We start from the raw sequence: 19,938 nt of genomic DNA, 5'->3' as shown, positions 1-19,938 counted from the left end.
AATATATGCAATAAAATTTAAAGATGAGGAAGAGGATAATAATAGCCCTTTAGATATAGTCTTTTTTATATATCAAACTATTTCCAATACAATAGTTATGTGAGTTGATGTCGGCGCATGCTGAAATTGACTTGTAGTCTGTACTGCATGCGCAATGTCTGGTATAGTAGTAGACAAGTACATTGGTGATCCCATAAGTTGCCTATAAGGAGTTGGATTATCTAATACAACTTCGTCTTCAACTTTCATTTTGGCATTAATTATTTCAGGAGTGTCATTATATTTTGTATCTATAATTCTCGAACGTGCACAATATCAACTGCAAATTTTATTTGAGACAAAATGTATCCTCTTAGCGAATAGGCTACTTCAATACCTAAAAAATATCTCAAAAAACTAAGGTTAGTCATATCAAAAGATTTCTTAAGTACAATTTTAATTTCCTAACTTTCTTCTGATCATTCCCAGTGATGATCATATTATCAACATATAAGAGCAAGATGACAAGTGAAGTATTTATATATCTTAAAAAAAAAAGTAATGTCAGTATAACATGATTTAAAACCAAGATCTAACTACTAAACCGATCATACCATGCTTTAGGAGCTTGTTTAAACCCATATAAAGCCTTCGGAAGACGAAAAATCATACTTTTTTCAATAGTCAGACCAGGGGGAGGATCCATGTAAACTTCTTCATTGAAATTTTCATTTAAGAATACATTGTTAACTTCTAACTGAATTATATGCCAATTTCTAATGGATGCTAGTGCAACTAGAGTCCTAACGGTAGTCATGCGAGCTACCGGAGCAAAGGTTTATTCATAGTCTATAGTCTATACCATATTCCTAAAAATACCCTCTTGCAACGAACTTAGCTTTGTATCTTTCTAAATATCCATAACTCTTTGTTTTGACCTTAAATACCCATCTACATCTTATTGTCTTCTTTTTTTCGGGCACATGTTGGACTTATGGGTCTTATGTAATGCATCTAATTCTAGTTTCATAGCTTCTACCCATTCTTTTGCCTTTGGCCTCTGTATAGTTGGATGGTTCTGTTAAAATATATGTATGTATATATATACTCATATATATACATATTCAGATATTTTATATATTCTCAAGTATTGTAATAGTTAATGCCCTATAAGGGCATTTTGCTATTTTCACTTGTAATAATAACTATTTATTAGAAACATTTATTAATTAATTTATATTATTCTTTCTTTTTCTTTTATTTTGTATTTTATCTAACTATTGGGGCCCAAACGCCTCTATGTGCGGAGCTCTGAATGGCCTCCCTCTTTGGTTTTGTATATAAATAGGGGATGTGCTTCTCCTTATTCTTTAATATGCTTTTTCAAAGCATATTATCAATAAAGTGCCTATTCTTTTACTTGTTTGTGTAGCCCTTTGTTGGCTCTTTATATTGTCCCATAGTGGACTTATGCTTGTTCACTTTCGTACTATATCATGCCTTGTCTTGTCCACTCTTGGACTTGTATGTGCTTTGCACATTGTTCTTGTAATTTTGCATACTTCATTACATGATATCAGAGCCATATGGGAAAGTGTTTGTGGGTTGATGGTGCTTGCAGAACTCAAGGTGGTGAAGCTCTTTCCGTGGTCTTTCATTTTTTCTCTTCCTTCTTCTATTAAGTCAAAATGGAGAATGAACAAAAAATAGATCTCTCCTTCAAATTAAATGGTTCCAACTACATGATGTGGGTGTTTGCTATGAAAAATAACCTCAAAGGCAAGAAGCTTTGGGGATACATGATGGGCTATATTCTAGAGTCTCAACTCAACTCAAACTCACTAGGTTGGAAGCAAATTTAAAAAAAAACGTTGAAAAAAGATGCTCAAATAAAAACCATTGAAGATCATCAATCAAAGGTAGAGGATTGAGAAAGTAAACATGCAAAAATTATTGCATGGTTCATGAACACTCTTGAGTTTAAAATATGTACCAACATTGCTAGGTTCCGGAAAGCTAATGAGGCATGGTTCTTTATGAAGGGTATATATACCCAAAAAGACCTTGCAAGGCAATTTTTTACTTAAGAAAAAATATGTACCATCAAACAAGGGGACATGAATGTTCTACTTTAATACTCTTGGTCTTTTATAGGACAAGTTATCCATTCTTGAACCCAAATGGGTTGCTAGTGAGGATGTTGAGCTAAGAAGGGAACAAATGAAAAATGACACTTTTTCCAATTTTTGCATGAGCTTAGGCCCAAATTTGAACAAGATCTTCTTTCCTCCATCAATCTAAACCTCTTCCTTTGGAAGACATTGTTAAAATATGTGTACTCGTACACATATATTTTAAAATATAATCCTTAAATGTACATATATATATTTATATATATATATATAAAGATACGTATACATATATATATATATATGTATACGTATCTCTATTTATATATATATATATATAAATATATATTTTATCTTCCTAAAACACCTCAAGGGTATTCTTGTAATTTGACATTTTACGCATATTCTAATTGGAATATGCATTGTAATTTTTCCTTTAAATTTTCTGTTTTTATTTTTTATTTTTTGTTTTCATAAACCATTGGGGGTCTCCCAATAGAGACGTTGGAAGCCCCCAACGGTCACAAATGTGACCGTTGGGGGCTCTCCAACGTCTTCTTTGGGAGCCCCCAAGGTGGCTCCTTTTTGTGCTTATAAATAGGGGATTTCCCCTTTGTATTTTTTAAGACTTGGAGGAGCTCTTGCTCCATTGTAATGGGTTTTAACCCTCTTCTTCCATTTCTTCAATAATATTCAACTTATAACTTTAAGTCATATTTTTGCCCCTTTTGTGGGTTTATGTGTTAGCACATTATTTGCTTGTGTTGTTCCCTTTAATGGGTTTATTTGCACTTCATGTGCATATGTATGGGTTCATTATTGAACCTAATGTATTCAAAGCCACTTTCTAACATGGTATCAGAGCAAGGTCACGATGGGGTTGTCTCTTGGTGCAACGGAAAGTGTGGTGCTCAAGAAATGGTGAAGTATTCATTGTTTCTCTCTTTTTTAGAAGCTTTCGTTATGTATCTCTTTTCTTAACATATTATGCATTATAAATCTATTTTTTCTTGCACATTTAGTGTTCCTTTTTTTTTGATAGTTGAATCATTTCCTTTTAGTATATTTTAAAAATATCTCTTTTTAATTTTATTAAACGTGTTTATTGTTCAAATATATAATTCTTGTTTATATAGGTTATCGATTTCTCATTACATATAAAAGTAATTTATGTTTTTCAAAATTGAAATTACATATAATAGTAATTTATGTTTTTTTAAAATTGTTTTCAATTATGTGAGATTTATGATTCTTCCATAAGAATTTCGTGATTAACCTACAAGTTAACTTTTTATATATAATTTCTTGCTAAATTAATGATCTTTGCTTAAAAACTCTTGTGTATGGTTTTTAGTGCTTTTTTGTGAATATATATATATATATTGATATAATGAGAATTTCTCGCATCTAAATATTTGTTGTTTATTTTAAAAAATCTTCTCACACTCTATAGAGTGCATAGTGTATCTATTGCATCCTTTGGTATAAAAGATTTTCATTATTTTGATTTTTCCTCTAAGGATGCCTACATTGGCCATAATATGGTCTTCTTCCTTGTCTTAAATTGCATATAATTGCATAATTAAAACTTGAGTCTCAAGCATTTGTTTCTTTTTATGAAATACATGCTTTATTGCATGTTTGCCTTTATTACGCTTTTTGCGTATTTTGTTCAAGTGATTGTGAAAGTGTCTTTGTACACTTCTTTTATAAAATATTTATGCTTGTATGCGTATTGTCTATCCATAGACATTTTCACATAGTACTCTCTTCTCAATAAAGAGATGTTTTTATTGCCTTCTTTAGGGCTTGTGTTTGTTTTTATCCTTTAATGGACTTGTAAGATTGTTTCTTTTATCATTATAAATGCTTCCGTAATATCTTAGTACATGTTGTCCTAAATTTGCACGTTTAAGATTATTGCCATTTTGCATCTTGGTATACATATAAATTGCTAATTATAAAGGCTTAATTTGTTTCTTGGATTATTCCAAATCCTTTTTCCCACATGACATAGCTTAAATATTTCATGTTGTGTTGATTAAGTCTTTTTATAATGATCATGATTAAACATAATTTCGTATATATACAACATTATTGTCATATGACATATTGTTGTGATTAATTATGTTGGACCTTTGAATCGGCCCTCTTTGTAAAATCATTTGGGAAATGTTTTCCCTAAAGAGTTCATTGCCTTTATATGACATTTATCTTCTATCCATCACATGTTATATGATGCATCAATCCTTTTTTTTATGGCCTTATTGTTATATTAGAGATGGTTGTTGAGGTGAGTTATGGGCACCTTGTGTTATGTCATTCTAGATTGTCCACTTACCATATTATAGATGGTGGTTGAGGTGAGTTATGGGCACCTTGGGACTCTAGAATGATTTGGTATATGATCTCTAATTATAAGTGTGTCACTCGTTTGATTTTGACCATTGATCTTATGGATGCTCTTATTTATATATAAATGTGATGGATGTATGATGTTTGCAACCTTAAATGTTTTAAGGTATATTAAAATCAAGGTTTTAGGGATTATTGAAAAAGTATATTCTGGATAGTAACCCGGATCCATTGTATGTACCAGATCCATTGTATGTACAGGACCCGAGTCTGTATGTTTTATTCATTTTGGGTCTTTCGGGTCTGGACATTACACCAGACCCGGACCCATACTGATTTACACTTATTAATAGAATGTTTAGGTCACGATTTCATTTGATTGAAATCGTGACAGCCGCATCCTTTGTTCTCCTTTCTTTCCTCTTTCACATGTGCCTCTCGAACTTTCATGGTATCAAAGCCGAGATCCAGGATCGAAGGTCGAAGGGGCTTCAAAGAAGGGTTCAACCAGAACTAGAGGTTTGAGGTTTTATCTCTCTCGTGTTCTTCATTTCTCGTATTTTTCTCCTCTCTGTGGATTCATACTTCACGTGAAATCCCTAATCTCATAACGGTAACGCGAACCATGTCTCCCTCCTCTATCTCCTCTCTGTGGATTCATGTTTCACGTGAAATCCCTAATTCCATCACGGTAACCTGAAATTTTGATTTTTCTCCCTCATCCCTCGTTTCTCTCCCTGTTTTTCTGGTGGACTCACGTTTCACGTGAGTCCCTAAAGTCAATCTGTTTTGGTCTATATCTCAAATATTCAGTTCTCCTCCTTTTTCGTCTGATATATCCAGATCTGATCTCACCTTTACAACAGATCTGAGGCTTTTTTCATTCCTAACCAACGTCTCTATCCTTTCTATTCACGCTGTCTCATTTAGTATTCAGAAAACAGTCGGCTATTTGTTCATTTTTTTATTACTTCAAACATAAGCCTTAAATAAAAAAAAGGAAGAAAAGATTTTTTTGGATCTGACAGACTCAGATCGTCAATCTCTTGAAAAGTGACAGCCGAAAAAAAAGGGGGGGGGGTGACCAGTACCCTTCTCGGCAACAAATTGAGCATTTCACTTCGTGATTATTATTGCTAATTTTCTCCTCCCTCCTTTCTCTTCATGGATTCTCATTCCTCTCAATCGAGCATCTCTTCGAGTTTTCTAATTCAGCTTGTCTCCGAAAAGCTAAACACCTCAAACTTCTTGATCTGGAAGAGACAAATCATCCCTTTTATAAGGAGCCAAGGACTCTTAGGCCACCTGGATGGAACCACTCCAGTACCACTAGAGTTTGTTACGAGAGAAGAGAAAGATGACAAAGGGGTAAGTTCAATTGTGTATGTTAAAAATGTGGAGTATCTCAACTGGGAAAAGAAAGATCAGTCAGTAGTTGCATATATCACTTGTACCCTGTCCCAAGAGGTTCTTGTTGCCATTCCCGACAATTGTACAGCCCTGCAACTCTGGGAAAGATTGGTTCAGGCGTATTCACAGGTTTCACAGGCGAGAATGATTTTTCTCAAGAGAGAATTTCAGTTGCTAAAAAAGGATTCCATGACCATCATGGAATATCTGAACAAGATGAAGACTATCACAGACCAACTTGCAGTTATAGGATGTGTCGTAAGTGACAGTGATATGGTGCAACAAACTCTGAGTGGATTGGGATCTGACTACCACATGATTGTTACTTCACTATTGTGTCTACCTGCCCTTCCTACCTTTGATGAGTTACGAGCTAAATTAATTCAGTATGAAATGACTCTGAAAGGTTTTTCTGAAGAAACTCATGTTCATACAAATTCCCAAGAAATTCTTGCCACAGGGGTGACTTACGGTCGAGGAAAAGGACGAGGGGGGCAAGGGCGAAGTGGACACGGAGGACGTGGTTTGCTCCCCACTCCGAACATGATGACTCATGCAGAGGGACAAAGATCCATCCCCACTTGCTTCCTTTGTAACAAAAGGGGGCATATCAAGGCGAATTGTTGGCACAATCCAGAAAATAAAGGAAAGGCTTTACAAACAGAACAAAAAAGAAATTTCACCAATATCAGCGACAATGGAGAGATTAAAGATCTGTTGATATCCGCCTTGTCAGAATTGAAATTGAAGCAGAATGATCAAGGTGCTTGGTTTGTTGACTCAGGGGCAGCAACTCACGTGACTGGTGATGCAGGTTAACTCTCCAACCCTATTCCTTATTTTGGCAAAAGTAAAATTGTCACTGGCGATGAATCCCACCATCCTGTATCTCATGTTGGAAAAACTGTCATTCCCATGTCACATTCCAGCCTTGAACTTTCTGATGTTCTTCATGCTCCCAACATCAAGAAAAATAGTCTCTGTTTCCAAACTTATTGATGATAATCATGCTTCAGTTGAATTCACTCCCTTCTCTGTGCAGGTCAAGGACCTTCGCACGAGGGAAACATTCGCTGAAGGAAAGAGACGAGACAATATGTATGTCTTTGAATAAGCTCCATGTCATTCCGTCTCCCCTGCTCATCTGGATTCGAAGTCTTCATTAGAGTCGTGTTCTTTCTCTTCTGCAAATGTTTTTAGTATTTCTGAATGTAATAAGCCTTTCTTATGGCATAGTCGATTAGGACATTGTGGGAGTCATTTTATTGAGAAACTTGTCTCGAATAATCTCATCCCCAAAGAAAGTCTCAATGGGGATGATAACAATCAGAAGTGTTCCAGTTGTCTTTTATGCAAAAGTCATGTATTACCTTTTCGTTCCATTAATAAGAGAGCTTCAAAACCTTTTGAGATAATTTGTTCTGATGTATGGGGACCCGCCCCAGTTGCCTCTGGATCTGGAAGCAGATACTACCTAATCTTTGTTGACAGTTATTCTCGATACACCTGGATATATTTCATAAAAAATAAGTCGGAAGTTTTCTCTTTGTTTCGAAATTTTCTTTCCTTAGTAAAAATTCAATTCTCTGAGTCTATCCAATTTTTCCAATGTGATGGAGGTGGGGAGTTCAGCTCTAGTGACTTTATTTCCTTTCTTCAAAATAATGGGATAGGAAGAAGGGTGTCCTGTCCACACACTCCTCAACAAAATGGGATTGTTGAGCGAAAACATAGACATATCGTTGAAAGTGCCATGAGTATGCTTCATGACAGTAATCTTCCCATCAATATGTGAACAGAAGCCTTTCATTCTGCCGTACATGTGATAAATAGACTGCCTATGGTTGTTCTGGAAAATAAGTCCCCTTATTACTTTCTTTTTGGAGCTCATCCTAATTATCATGATTTGCGTGCCTTTAGATGTGTTTGTTATGTGCACATTGATCGGTCCTTGAGAAATAAATTTCAGGACAAGGCTCAAAAGTGTAGATTTGTGGGATATGCAGACGACTACAAAGGATATAGGTGTTATGATTCAACCAACAGGCGCATTAGAATCTCAAGGAATGTCGTCTTTGACGAGCAAAATTTTGATCACTGAGTCGACACAACGGACATGTTCCCTAATGCAACTGAAGTTTATTATCCTTGGCTGAATTCAGAACTTTTTACTAGCTCCAATGAAGTCTGTCCTCCAGATTGTGTGCAGCAAGAAGAAGAAGTGTTTGAAACCACCGGGACATCGAGATCACAGAATGAGGAAGAAGTATCATCATCCGTACCAGGCAGATACAAGGGCATTTCCTATTCTAGACAGAGAACGAGAACATCAAGTTATCTAAATCCCGTATCAGCAATCGACCCTACTCCCTCTCGTACCCTTGACGTTAGGAGATCAAATCGCATACGACATCCTATTGATAGATGGGTAAGTTACAACAACTTTTCCTTGGATTTTCAGCTGTTTTTAACAACCCTCAATAAGGAAGATGAACCAAATGGGTCGAAGCCATGAATGATGAAATGCAATCATTACATGAATGTGGAACCTAGGAAATTGTTCTCAGACCACCTGACAAAAATGTTGTCGGATGCAAATGGGTCTACAAAATAAAGTATAAACCAGATGGAACCATTGAACGATACAAGGCAAGACTGGTGGCAAAAGGGTTCACCCAAGAAGCAGGGCAAGATTATGATGAGACCTTCAGCCCGGTGGTGAGAATGGGAACGATTCGAATCATTCTTTCCCTAGCCGTTGAACATGGATGGAAGATGAGTCAGCTTGATGTAAAAAATGCGTTTCTGCATGGGGATTTGAAGGAGGAAGTCTATATGGAACAACCTCCTGGATATCAAGAACAAAACTGCAAAACCCATGTATGCAGGCTAAAGAGAGCTATTTATGGTCTAAAACAAACATCTCGTTCTTGGTTTGACAGCTTCTCGCTTGAGATTCAAAAACATGGATTTTCACGTTCTCTACTGGACCACTCATTATTCATTTTTAGAAGTCAGAATGTGACCAACCTTCTGTTAATCTATGTTGACGATATTGTCATCACAGGAAACTCTGAAGCTCACATCAAAGAAGTAAAAAACTTGCTAGGCCAGAGGTTCAACATGAAAGATCTTGGTGTCTTGCGTTACTTTCTTGGTGTAGAAGTTGACAGTCAGGCTCATGGTTTGACTCTCACTCAGCACAAGTATACAGTAGATGTTCTCAGTAAGGCAGGTATGAAAGACTGCAAGCCTCTAGGAACTCCAAGTGTGCTTCACCAAAAACTTAGCATTCATGATGGAGACCTGTATGAGGACCCTACCAGATATCGCAGTCTAATAGGGATGTTACAGTATCTCACATTCACTCGTCCTGATATTGTTTATTCAGTCAATCAAGTGTCTCAGTTTATGCATGCACCACGTACTGGACATATGGAAGCGGTTAAGAGGATCCTTCGATATCTGAAAGGAACCATTGGGGACAGATTGATATATTCACCACAGTCATCTGGCAGCAAGGATGAGCATGAGCTTACTGTATATTGTGATCCAGACTGGGCAGGAGATCCTAATGAACGAAAATCTACATCAGGATATTGTGTCTTCATTGGTAGAAATTTAGTCTCTTGGAGTTGTAGAAAACAAAAGGCTGTCGCTAGATCAAGCACTGAGGCTGAGTGTCGATCCATGGCTGCCGCTACTGCCGAAGCCACATGGATCAGACATCTACTAACTGAAGTGGGAGAAAAGATATCTCACTCTACCTTGCTGTGTGACAATCAAAGCGCTCTCAACATGTCATTCAATCCTGTACATCACAGTCGTGCTAAACATATTGAGATCGACCAACATTTTGTGAGACAAAAGGTTGAAGAAAAAGAGATCGAGCCTGAGTTCGTCAATACTGAAAGACAAGTTGCACACATATTTACAAAGGGTTTGACAAAAGATCGTTTTTGGATGCTTAAAGGCAAGTTGTTCATGGTCCAAAACCATGATCAACTTGAGGGGGGGGGGGGGGGGTGAAAAAGTGTATTCTGGATAGTAACCCGGATCCATTGTATGTACCAGATCCATTGTATGTACAGGACCCGAGTCTGTATGTTTTATTCATTTTGGGTCTTTCGGGTCTGGACATTACATCAAACCCGGACCCATACTGATTTACACTTATTAATAGAATGTTTAGGTCACGATTTCATTTGATTGAAATCGTGACAGCCGCATCCTTTGTTCTCCTTTCTTTCCTCTTTCACAGGTGCCTCTTGAACTTTCAATTATTGCCCAACCTTTTATTGTTTATGAAAATTATGAGTGCATTTGCACATTTGTGATTTCGTACTTTTGTGCACAAGTGTTCCATATGTTCTTGGTGTGCGTATGTTCACACACTTTTTTCAAGAATATTGTTCTATCGGTTGTTGTATCTTGTTGAAGATACTTTTACATTGTTTATTCCAAAATGTTATTTTTATGGGTATTCTTTTTGAAGAATATTGCTCTATTGATTCAAGGTTTGATTTATATATATGTTTGTCATTACAAGTTTTATTACCTCAAAAGTCTTTTCCTTTTATAACTCTTATCTAAGTGTCATTATATGTAGACAAGAATTTTATTACACCTTGGTGTGCTGGTAGCCCTTTGTTGGCTTTATTTCTCTTGTTGTAGTAGCTAAACACACTTGTTTTGAGTGATATCATATGTAGACAACGCACGTTGATTCACACCACGATGTGTGATCTTTAGTCCATGTTGACATTTGTGTCCTTGTTCTAGTCGCTGAGTTGTATGCCCATGGTTGGCTTCTTTCACTCAATTCAAGTGCCATTTTATGTAGACAAAAGATGTATTGCGTTTTTAGCCCATGGTTGGCTTAATACTCTTGTTCTAGTAGCTGAACATACTTGGTCTTGAGTGTATTTTTACGTAGACAAAAGATGCTTTTGTCCATGTTGGCGTGTATTCTCTTGTTCTTGTCGTTGATGCACTCATTTCAAGTATTATTATACGTAGACAAGATGTATTTTTACACACCTTAGTGTGTGTCATTTGGCCTTTAATGGCATTATAATATTCTTGATCTAGTAGCTTATACACTTGATTTACGGGTTTTGGAGGACTAATGAGGTAGTTGCTTGTAGTGGATGAACTACTTTTGAAAATTGCAAAATTTCTTGTGTTTTTAGATACAAGTGAATCATATCTATGATATGTTTTTAAATCAAATTGATATTTTAGCATATATTAAATGCTTACAGCTTTTTTTCGGCCACTTTTTTATTTGATATACAAAATAAGTCTTTTTTGTCTCAAATGATATTCATTTTTGAATCTAGGGTGAATGTTTTAATATACTTAGTCAAATCATGCTTCTTATTTATGACATTTATTTGACATAGATCTTCTCCCTAAAAGATGTGAAAAACTCTATTATGCATGTTAATCTTTGTAAAGTCCCTCTTATTGAAGATCATATTCGTCATGCCTTTGGACATTTGTATCCGTGTTCTTTTAAAAATCTTTTGAACTCTTGGGTTCACTTTTTGACTAAAGTATGTTTGGAGCATGTTCATTAATGATTTCTTTAAGTATTAATTCATTTTATGATAGTAAATGCATATGCTCATTATGGCCCTTGAGGCTCTCATTCAATAAAACATATGTAGCTTATGCCTCTTCGTAGGCTTATTGTGGTGTCCCTTAGTGGACCTTTTTGTTATTCCCCATTATGGGGTTGTGTGTGTCCAATGTTGGACCTTATGAATGCATTATGCATTTCTTGCAATTCGTTTCCGCTCACTCTTTAACATAATATTTGTTTCTTTTTTAATTTTTGGTTTTCTAAATTTTCTTTTCTAGAGTAATTATCTTATTATGCATAAATTTTGCACCTTGTTAGGAATATTCCATTTCAGTAAAGTGCAAAGATATTTTTTACTTGTTCTTTGTTGTTATTCCACAGGATCTTGGAGATAGGACAAAGAGAAGTACCCTGGATGGTTCGGGAAATGTGTTCTCTTTAGAAGACAATTGGAGGAAGGCATTTTCAAGTTTCAATTGCATCCTTGCCGAAGCCTCTTGGAGTCTTCCCCTTTTTTCAATCTTTTCGTTTCCCCGCAAAGATTGAGGAGGGGTGTTAAAATATGTGTACTCGTACACATATATTTTGAAATATAATCCTTAAATGTACATATATATATATATATAAAGATACGTATACATATATATGTATACGTATCTATATTTATATATATATAAATATATATATTTTATCTTCCTAAAATACTCTCAAGGGTATTCTTGTAATTTGACATTTTACACATATTCCAATTGGAATATGCATTGTAATTTTTCCTTTAAATTTTCTGTTTTTATTTTTTATTTTTTGTTTTCATAAACCATTGGGGGTCTCCCAATAGAGACGTTGGGAGCCCCCAACGGTCACAAATGTGACCGTTGGGGGCTCTCCAACGTCTTCTTTGAGAGCCCCCAAGGTGGCTCCTTTTTGTGCTTATAAATAGGGGATTTCCCCTTTGTATTTCTTAAGACTTGGAGGAGCTCTTGCTCCATTGTAATGGGTTTTAACCCTCTTCTTCCATTTCTTCAATAATATTCAACTTATGACTTTAAGTCATATTTTTGCCCCTTTTGTGGGTTTATGTGTTAGCACATTATGTGCTTGTGTTGTTTCCTTTAATGGGTTTATTCACACTTCATGTGCATATGTAATGAGTTCATTATTGAACCTAATGTATTCAAAGCCACTTTCTAACAGATATCGTTGTCAAAATGTGCGAAGAAGAAACTTTTGTTGATATGATTAAGGGAAGAGATGAAGTGTTGGTCGTGTTTAAACCCGACAATCATGTGAAATCTTACAAGCCTCAACACTTTATGAGGCAAAATAGCTATAATGGTAACTGTAAAAGGCTATTTGTTATCATTGCCATGAACCGGTGCACATAAGACCTAATTGCCCCAAGTTGAATGACTCTCCAATGAACAAGATGACTTCCGTTGAAGAATCCACACTGAAGAAGGATGAAACAAGGGAAGGGATTCTTTCTCACTTGCTCAACTATCAGAGGTATTTCAACAATTACTCAAATCTCCATCTACATCACGTGCTGTGTAACCTCATCTTCTCCTTCAGGTATGTCTTCTTGGATCTTTGATTCAGAAGCTTCATTTCATATGACACCTCATAAGAATGGTCTATTTTATTTATGCACTAACTAAAAAACTATTTATGTTTCCACTGTCGATGAAACATCTTTGCAAATTAAAAGTATTGAAATTTTAGATTCTTTTCAAAATTTTTGTATACCAAAAGTTATATTTTTTCCACAACTAAATTTAAATCTCTTTTCTATTTCTCAAATTTTCGTTAATGGATGTGAAATCTCCTTCTCATCTAAGGGTTGCTGTGTGTAGGATCTTCGGTCCTGGAAGCAGATTGGGCAAAGGGCATAGGAAAATGGTTGAGTTCTTCTTTTTATCTTCTTTTGGTATATATATATATATATATATATATATATATATATATATATATAGAGAGAGAGAGAGAGAGAGAGAGCAGCAAGATGGAGCATTGAGGGAAGGGCAATGATTCTCCTACGAGGAAAACACAGTGGAAGCTCAGAAGCCATTGGAAGGAGGCAAATATCCACTCATTATAATGTAGTAGGACCCTCATTTTAACTGTCCCCTTCCATTAACAAAGAACATGTACAACCAAATTAAAACAACCCACCTCTATAAGGTACCAAAAAGAATGGTAGGCAGGAAGCCTACATGAACAAAACCAAGATAGAAAAACCAAAAAGTCCAAAAAAAGAGAGGGTGTGTGTGTGTGTGTGGCTTCCCCACCTACTTCCAAACTCCTCTCACCATTGGCCAGAAGAATCACCATTTTAACTTCCACATCCAAAGCTGGTTTACCTTTCGTTTTAACCCTTGGGAAAGGAGGTGGTGAAACCCAAGGGTCTTTGCTCGAGGGAACAACCCAATGCTCTATAATGTACCTTTTGGGAAGAGCTCCAACCACAACTTCTTAGATTCAAATAATCTTGTTTCTTTAAATTCGTTTAGTTATATGGTGCTCTTTGTAACGACCCTTCATAAAAATAGTGATTTTTTTTAAACAGTTGCGGAAACAAATTTTATTAGAGTTGCTTTTGCATGCATGTCCCTATTAAATGCACACAAATTTAATTTTTCATTTTTCTTTAAACCCACAGATACTCAAAACAAGCACAAATTCCTGAAGTTCAAGTTAGGTTTCCAGTTATAGTTTAACATACAATTTGTATTTTATTATTGGGTTCCACACTTGTACCTCGACCGATATTAGGAATCCTCAGCTTCCATCAGAATATTAAGAATCCTCACCTAATGCCGCGACATCAATGAAAATCTTCAACCATTGACGTCACTTTTTTGGTATATAAAAACTACACTTGAGTCAACACCACTACCCTAGGCAAAGTGAATGAAATATCTCTAAAACCGTGGTCGGGAGATGAATCACTACATTGAGTTAAAGAGCATAATCACACACGAAGTTTTAGTATCTTCACGGTCTCCTAAGACCACCATTCAAGATTCACACACTATGAGAGGGATATCAAGGAAGAGATTAATTACACTGTTTGGTCTCTTTTACTTTTTAAACAATTTCAAGTTCTTTATACAAGAACCGTTTTGCAAATTCACACACAAAACCGATTTCGGACCTTAGCCCGCACAAATATAATAGTGCAATTAATTTTGGAAAACCAATAATTTTTAGAAATAAATTTTGCAATGCATAATTGAAATCAACAATAAGTAGAGCAACATATGCTCCAGGCCTACACGGCACACATTGGTTCACATCTGACCACCAAAACATCTTAAAAGTGATATATGCATATTTTGCAAATTTTCAATAAACATGCAACATACACCTTGTCTCAAAAGATGTTCACTATGCACATTCAAACACACAACATAAATGCACATAAAGCGAAACACATACACATGCAACAAACATTATCATGATCAATTTCTTGCATACACCCAAACATGCATATGATCATATTTATGCAAAGATCAAAATAAACTTAAGATTCATACATATGATATGCACATTTGTAACATGGTATTCGAATGCATAAGCATATATAACCAAATCAAAACATTTAATCGAATACATAATCCTGCAACCAACATGACTATGTGCTTGAACACGACAAAACTGTTCTGATTTACATAGCATGAGACTTAGCAAATTGTGGTCAGCTTTACATACATCTATGACTTGGCAGATCTGATCAGATACACACACAAGCGAAACCCTACAGGTCTGATCAGATTGCATACACATAGTCCATCGACAAATCTGATCAGATTGCTCACTCACCATATATTGGCAGTCTGATAAGATTGCACATGCATAGCATGTCGACAGTCTGATAAGATTGCACATGCACACACATTGGCACTTTGAACAAATTGCATAACAAAATACATTAGCAAATCTGATCAGTTTGCACATGCTTGCACACATTGGCAGTCTAATCAGATTGTACAACAACATACTTCGGCAGTCTGATCAAATTGCATACACAATACACAGTGGTAGATATGATCAGATTACACACACGAAACATATAGGCAAGTTTGATAACAACATCAAAAGTAACATATTGGCTGATCTGATAACAACACAAAAAATTACATATTGGAAGATCTGATAACTGCATTAAAAAAATAACATATAGGCAAATTTGATCACAACATCAAAATAACATATGGGCATATATGATCAGACTGCTCACAAATACATATCGGCAGATCTGATCAGACTACACAAACACAATATATTGGCAGAGCTGATCAAATTTGCTTATATGCTGAAATCGACAACTTTAATAAGATCAAACCTGATCCAAAACAATATTTTTTTGGAACATGAACAAGAATCGTCAAATACTAAGGTCGTCAGGACTAATATATGTATATATATATATTATATTCATCATGTATGGCATTAAAAAGAAATCGACAACATTTATCTCTCATTATATGCATATCCAAAATCAATAAAAGTTGAACACATGCATAAATAGGGAAAAATCGATGGCATGCTCACATCAAATCAAGAAAATCAACATCTATGGGAATCAAAACATAAATATTTCAGGATTTGATACTGAAGAGAAATCAAAATTTCAAGAAATAATCTTATATACGTATATATACATGAAATTGTCACCTTATATATATATATATATATTTGAATCAAATTTTCCCTTTTCATCTAAACTTACACATGAAATTAGTTTATATGTATTTTCTTCCCATACGAACTTAGAGAGAAACCTGTACCTTAATTGTAGTATAGAAAGATCGGAAAAATCGATGAATGTATGGTGAGAAATGAATTTTCTTCTCTTTCTCTCTTCTCTTTTTTCTTTCCTCTCTTCTTTTTCTTTTTTCCTTTTCTCTTTTTCCTTCTCTCTCTCCCCCACAAGAGTTTGGGACTCTCTCTCTCTTTCTCTTTCTCTAACTCTCTCCCTCTCTCTCTAGAATATGAATTTCTAGAGAGAGGGGAGACTAACCTTCTTTTTATATGTTTTCTAAAATTTGATCTTATTTATTTTAATATTTTCCTTTTTATTTTAATTAGATCTCATCTAGAAGGGGCTGACGTCCACTCTAGATGGCATAGCATAAGTAGAGTTCTATATCATGTATAACTCTACATTATCCTCTAAATTATTTATTTATTATTTAATTATTAATATAATATTCTGAGAATATTCTAGAGGGTGTCGCCCCCCTCTGAAAGTCTCCCTGAAGTAGAGTTCTACTCCAGGTAGAATTCTACTTACCCAAATTAAATTTTAAATTGATTTTAAAGTTTTAAATTAGCCATGGATGCATTTTGGATTTAGATTTGGATCCAAGATTCAAATCCATATCCAAAATCCATATGGATCCTACGTGGACCAAATCTTTGTTAATATGGGTCCTGAACTAGGTCCAAATCCATATTAACTTGAATCAAACTTAGCGGATCCAATCCGTTTCAATCCAGAAAAAGGCAAAAATAGAGGCGGGTCATTTTTGAAAAATACGATTTTCGGGTCAACCGTAACCCGATTTCAGAAAAATAGAACGCCAACGTGCTCAGAATTACGAGGTGCATCTAACGGTATACATACCTGATTTTGCCTGAATTTAACTTGAATTTCGCTTGAATTGAAAGGTTAAAAATGAAAAAATTCTCAAATAATAGTTGTCTCATCTAGGTCTTGTTAGTGGGCCCTTGGCCACACCCAGACCCAGCTGATGTCACGTATTTTTTAATAGATTTTCACGATTTTTATCATTTTAATTAAATATATATTGAATTTAAAAAATCATAAAAAAATACGCGATATTAGACTCTTTCTGTGATGTGGGCAACTAGTTCATGAGGTATATAGCTGTATAAAATGCTTGTGTTGAAAATTTTTTGGGGCTTCACCTTGTGTAAGATTATATTTCCTGTTCACCGTTTTTTTCCTGTGGGATACGAGGATAGAAATTTGTTGCTCTATCCCATTGTTCTTCTGGTAATTTCAAAATGAATGCAATGAGTATTCTGTTCTATTACTTTGAAGAAAAATTATTCTTTTCTGATGGTGCCTTTGAATATAAATTTTAAAGTACTTAAAGGTCTCACATAATAATGAGAGCGAGAGGACACAGGAGCTGGGCCACACATATCATATGAATCAATTCAAAGGAAGTCTTTTATTGCTCTTAACAAAAGGTGAACGAACTCATTTCCCAATTTGGCAACTATAACATAAGCACTTATCATATAATTAAAGAAATTGGGAACAAATTCCTTATTACATAAGGATAAGAAAGACTCTCTACTACAGGTCCTCATCTATGATGCCAAACATCTCCATAATTATTGGCTTCTGACAAAACAAAACCTTAATAATGCTGATGAACTACAGTTGGTTGTTTGGCAGCAAATGTTTGCCTTTTTACTTGTGATTTATGTTTTTCTCTCAAAATTTCTTTCTCGATTTTTCTTTTTTGTTCTCTTCTTCTGTAAAGCTTTAGTTTGCATTTATATGTTCCTGTATTTGTGTATTTGTTAAACAAGAGGGGCTGATGTCTATTGTAATAATTGATTTCGAATATTAATGGTGTATTATAATCTTTCCCATTTTTTCATGTTCCTTTTTACTGCAATATTTAGGAAAAGTTTGAGGAGTGGCTGCATAGATCAAGACGTCAGATCCTAGATGAGCTTGGAAATAAGGAAAGGCATTTTGATATTCAAAGCTGTATGGTCTTTATCACTCCCTCCTCATTCTATATAACTTTGTCTTTTGGCAGTAAGAGGTGCTTGTTTCTCATATGTTCATAAGGATTTCTTTAAAAAAGGGGGAAGTTACCTGAGTTGAGTTGCTTTCTTTTTCCTTTCTAAGCAAATAATTAAATATTTCATGGTAGCCTTTTGATCCAAATACCTGGTTTTGTGTACAAACACTACTATTAGCAAAGAAAAGTATTTGAGACATTTGCCAAAAACTTAACTGTTTGGTACAAGTACCTCATTTTACATTTTTTATCATTTGGTAAACACTACACCCTATGTCACATGGACACTCCATTTTGTCCTCTTTACCTGTGTCGACATGCGTCGACACTTGGACACACCATTTTACCCTCCGTACATACAAGCTTGTATTCAATTTATAATTTATAATTATATTTTCAGTAGATAATATATATTTTAGATATAGCATATATATTTAGATAATATAGTTTATTTTGTATTTATGTGATATATATATATATATATATATATATATATATATATATATCCTTGTACCCACATTTTTTGGAATTGTCGGGTTGTACCATCCGTACCCGCACCTGCACCCGTACCTAGGTGACATAGATTACACCACTGAGATGAATGATAAATATGAGGGACTTGCCTACTGGGATACTGGATTCCCTAGCTTGTTTTTTGCTACATGGTGAAGATCATTGTTGTTCAAGTTATTGTTCAGGAACAGCTAATTATGATTAACACATTTCATTAAAAAAATATCAGTGAAAAAAGTGTTCGTCCTTTTGCTTTGAGGAATATGATTGAAGTTCCATATCAAATTGGGATTGGAGTTTGTGGTTCAGAAAAGGGCAAGTGGCTTCATTTGGGTTGGGGCATGCTACAAAATTGATTTTTGTTGTGATATATTTTGCTGCAGTAGTCAGAATTTAGAGGTATCTATTCCAACTCTTGACACAAGAAGCCTAGCAATATGTCGCATGGATACTTCATTTTGACTCCCATTCCATATCCTCTCCTATAGTCATATTGAAAACTTCATAAAAATGGTCATATCTATGTGACATAACCTAGCATGTTTGCTGTTTATAGCAGAGTTACCAGAAGCTTCTTAGGTAGGTGGGAAGCTTCCTTCCTGAAAACTCGCTTCGGAAGCGCGATACTCCTCGCTTCCGAAACTTCATGGGAATCTTGATTCCCCCACGCTTCTTCTATGCTTCACACACACTTGGTCTATGCTTCTTATATGCTTTTCTCACGTTTATTTTCATGTTTTTCGTGTATTTTCTCTCATGCTTTCCCTCACTTTCCATATACTTTCTTTAAATTAGTAGCCATCATTGTTAGATTTTAACAAAAATTTAACTCTTTTACTGAAAAATCATGAAATATAGGAATGATCAATTTTAGTTTAGTTTTTATTTGTTTCTTGTTTGATTTCTATTCAATTACCATATTGCTTCATTTTTTTTAATATTTTGCTTTTAAATTGATACTTTGCTTCCCGCTTCCTATAAATTTAAAAATGCTTCGCTTCTCGCTTCCGCTTCCCGCATCGCTTTCTGCTTCCGCCTCCTAGTTTGACAACCTTGGTTTGTAGCATATTAATGTCTCAGTTGCACAATCATCTTGATAACAACTTTTAAAGAGTAATTTTATAGATGTGTTGTATAAGTTTAGTTTTATATATGGAGTGATGAAAACATACTA

At 35.0% G+C, this 19,938-nt stretch overlaps 1 protein-coding gene across 2 annotated transcripts in view; it reads left to right on the top strand.

Moving 5' to 3' along the window:
* The window catches only part of NRPA2 (nuclear RNA polymerase A2), an 89,728-nt gene that overhangs the window by 14,457 nt on the left and 55,333 nt on the right, over window positions 1–19,938 (top strand). For both annotated transcript variants that reach the window (XM_089999763.1, XM_089999770.1), the window contains one exon: window positions 18,127–18,214. In XM_089999763.1, coding sequence (XP_089855889.1) covers window positions 18,127–18,214 — 88 coding nt within the window. The remainder of the gene's footprint in view (window positions 1–18,126; window positions 18,215–19,938) is intronic.

The sequence above is a fragment of the Nuphar pumila genome, chromosome 1 (assembly GCF_984573655.1).
Source record: "Nuphar pumila chromosome 1, dmNupPumi1.hap1.1, whole genome shotgun sequence".
Classification (NCBI taxonomy): Eukaryota; Viridiplantae; Streptophyta; class Magnoliopsida; order Nymphaeales; family Nymphaeaceae; genus Nuphar; species Nuphar pumila.
The sequence above is the reverse complement of the archived record's forward strand: the minus strand, read 5'-3'. Positions and strand labels throughout refer to the sequence as shown.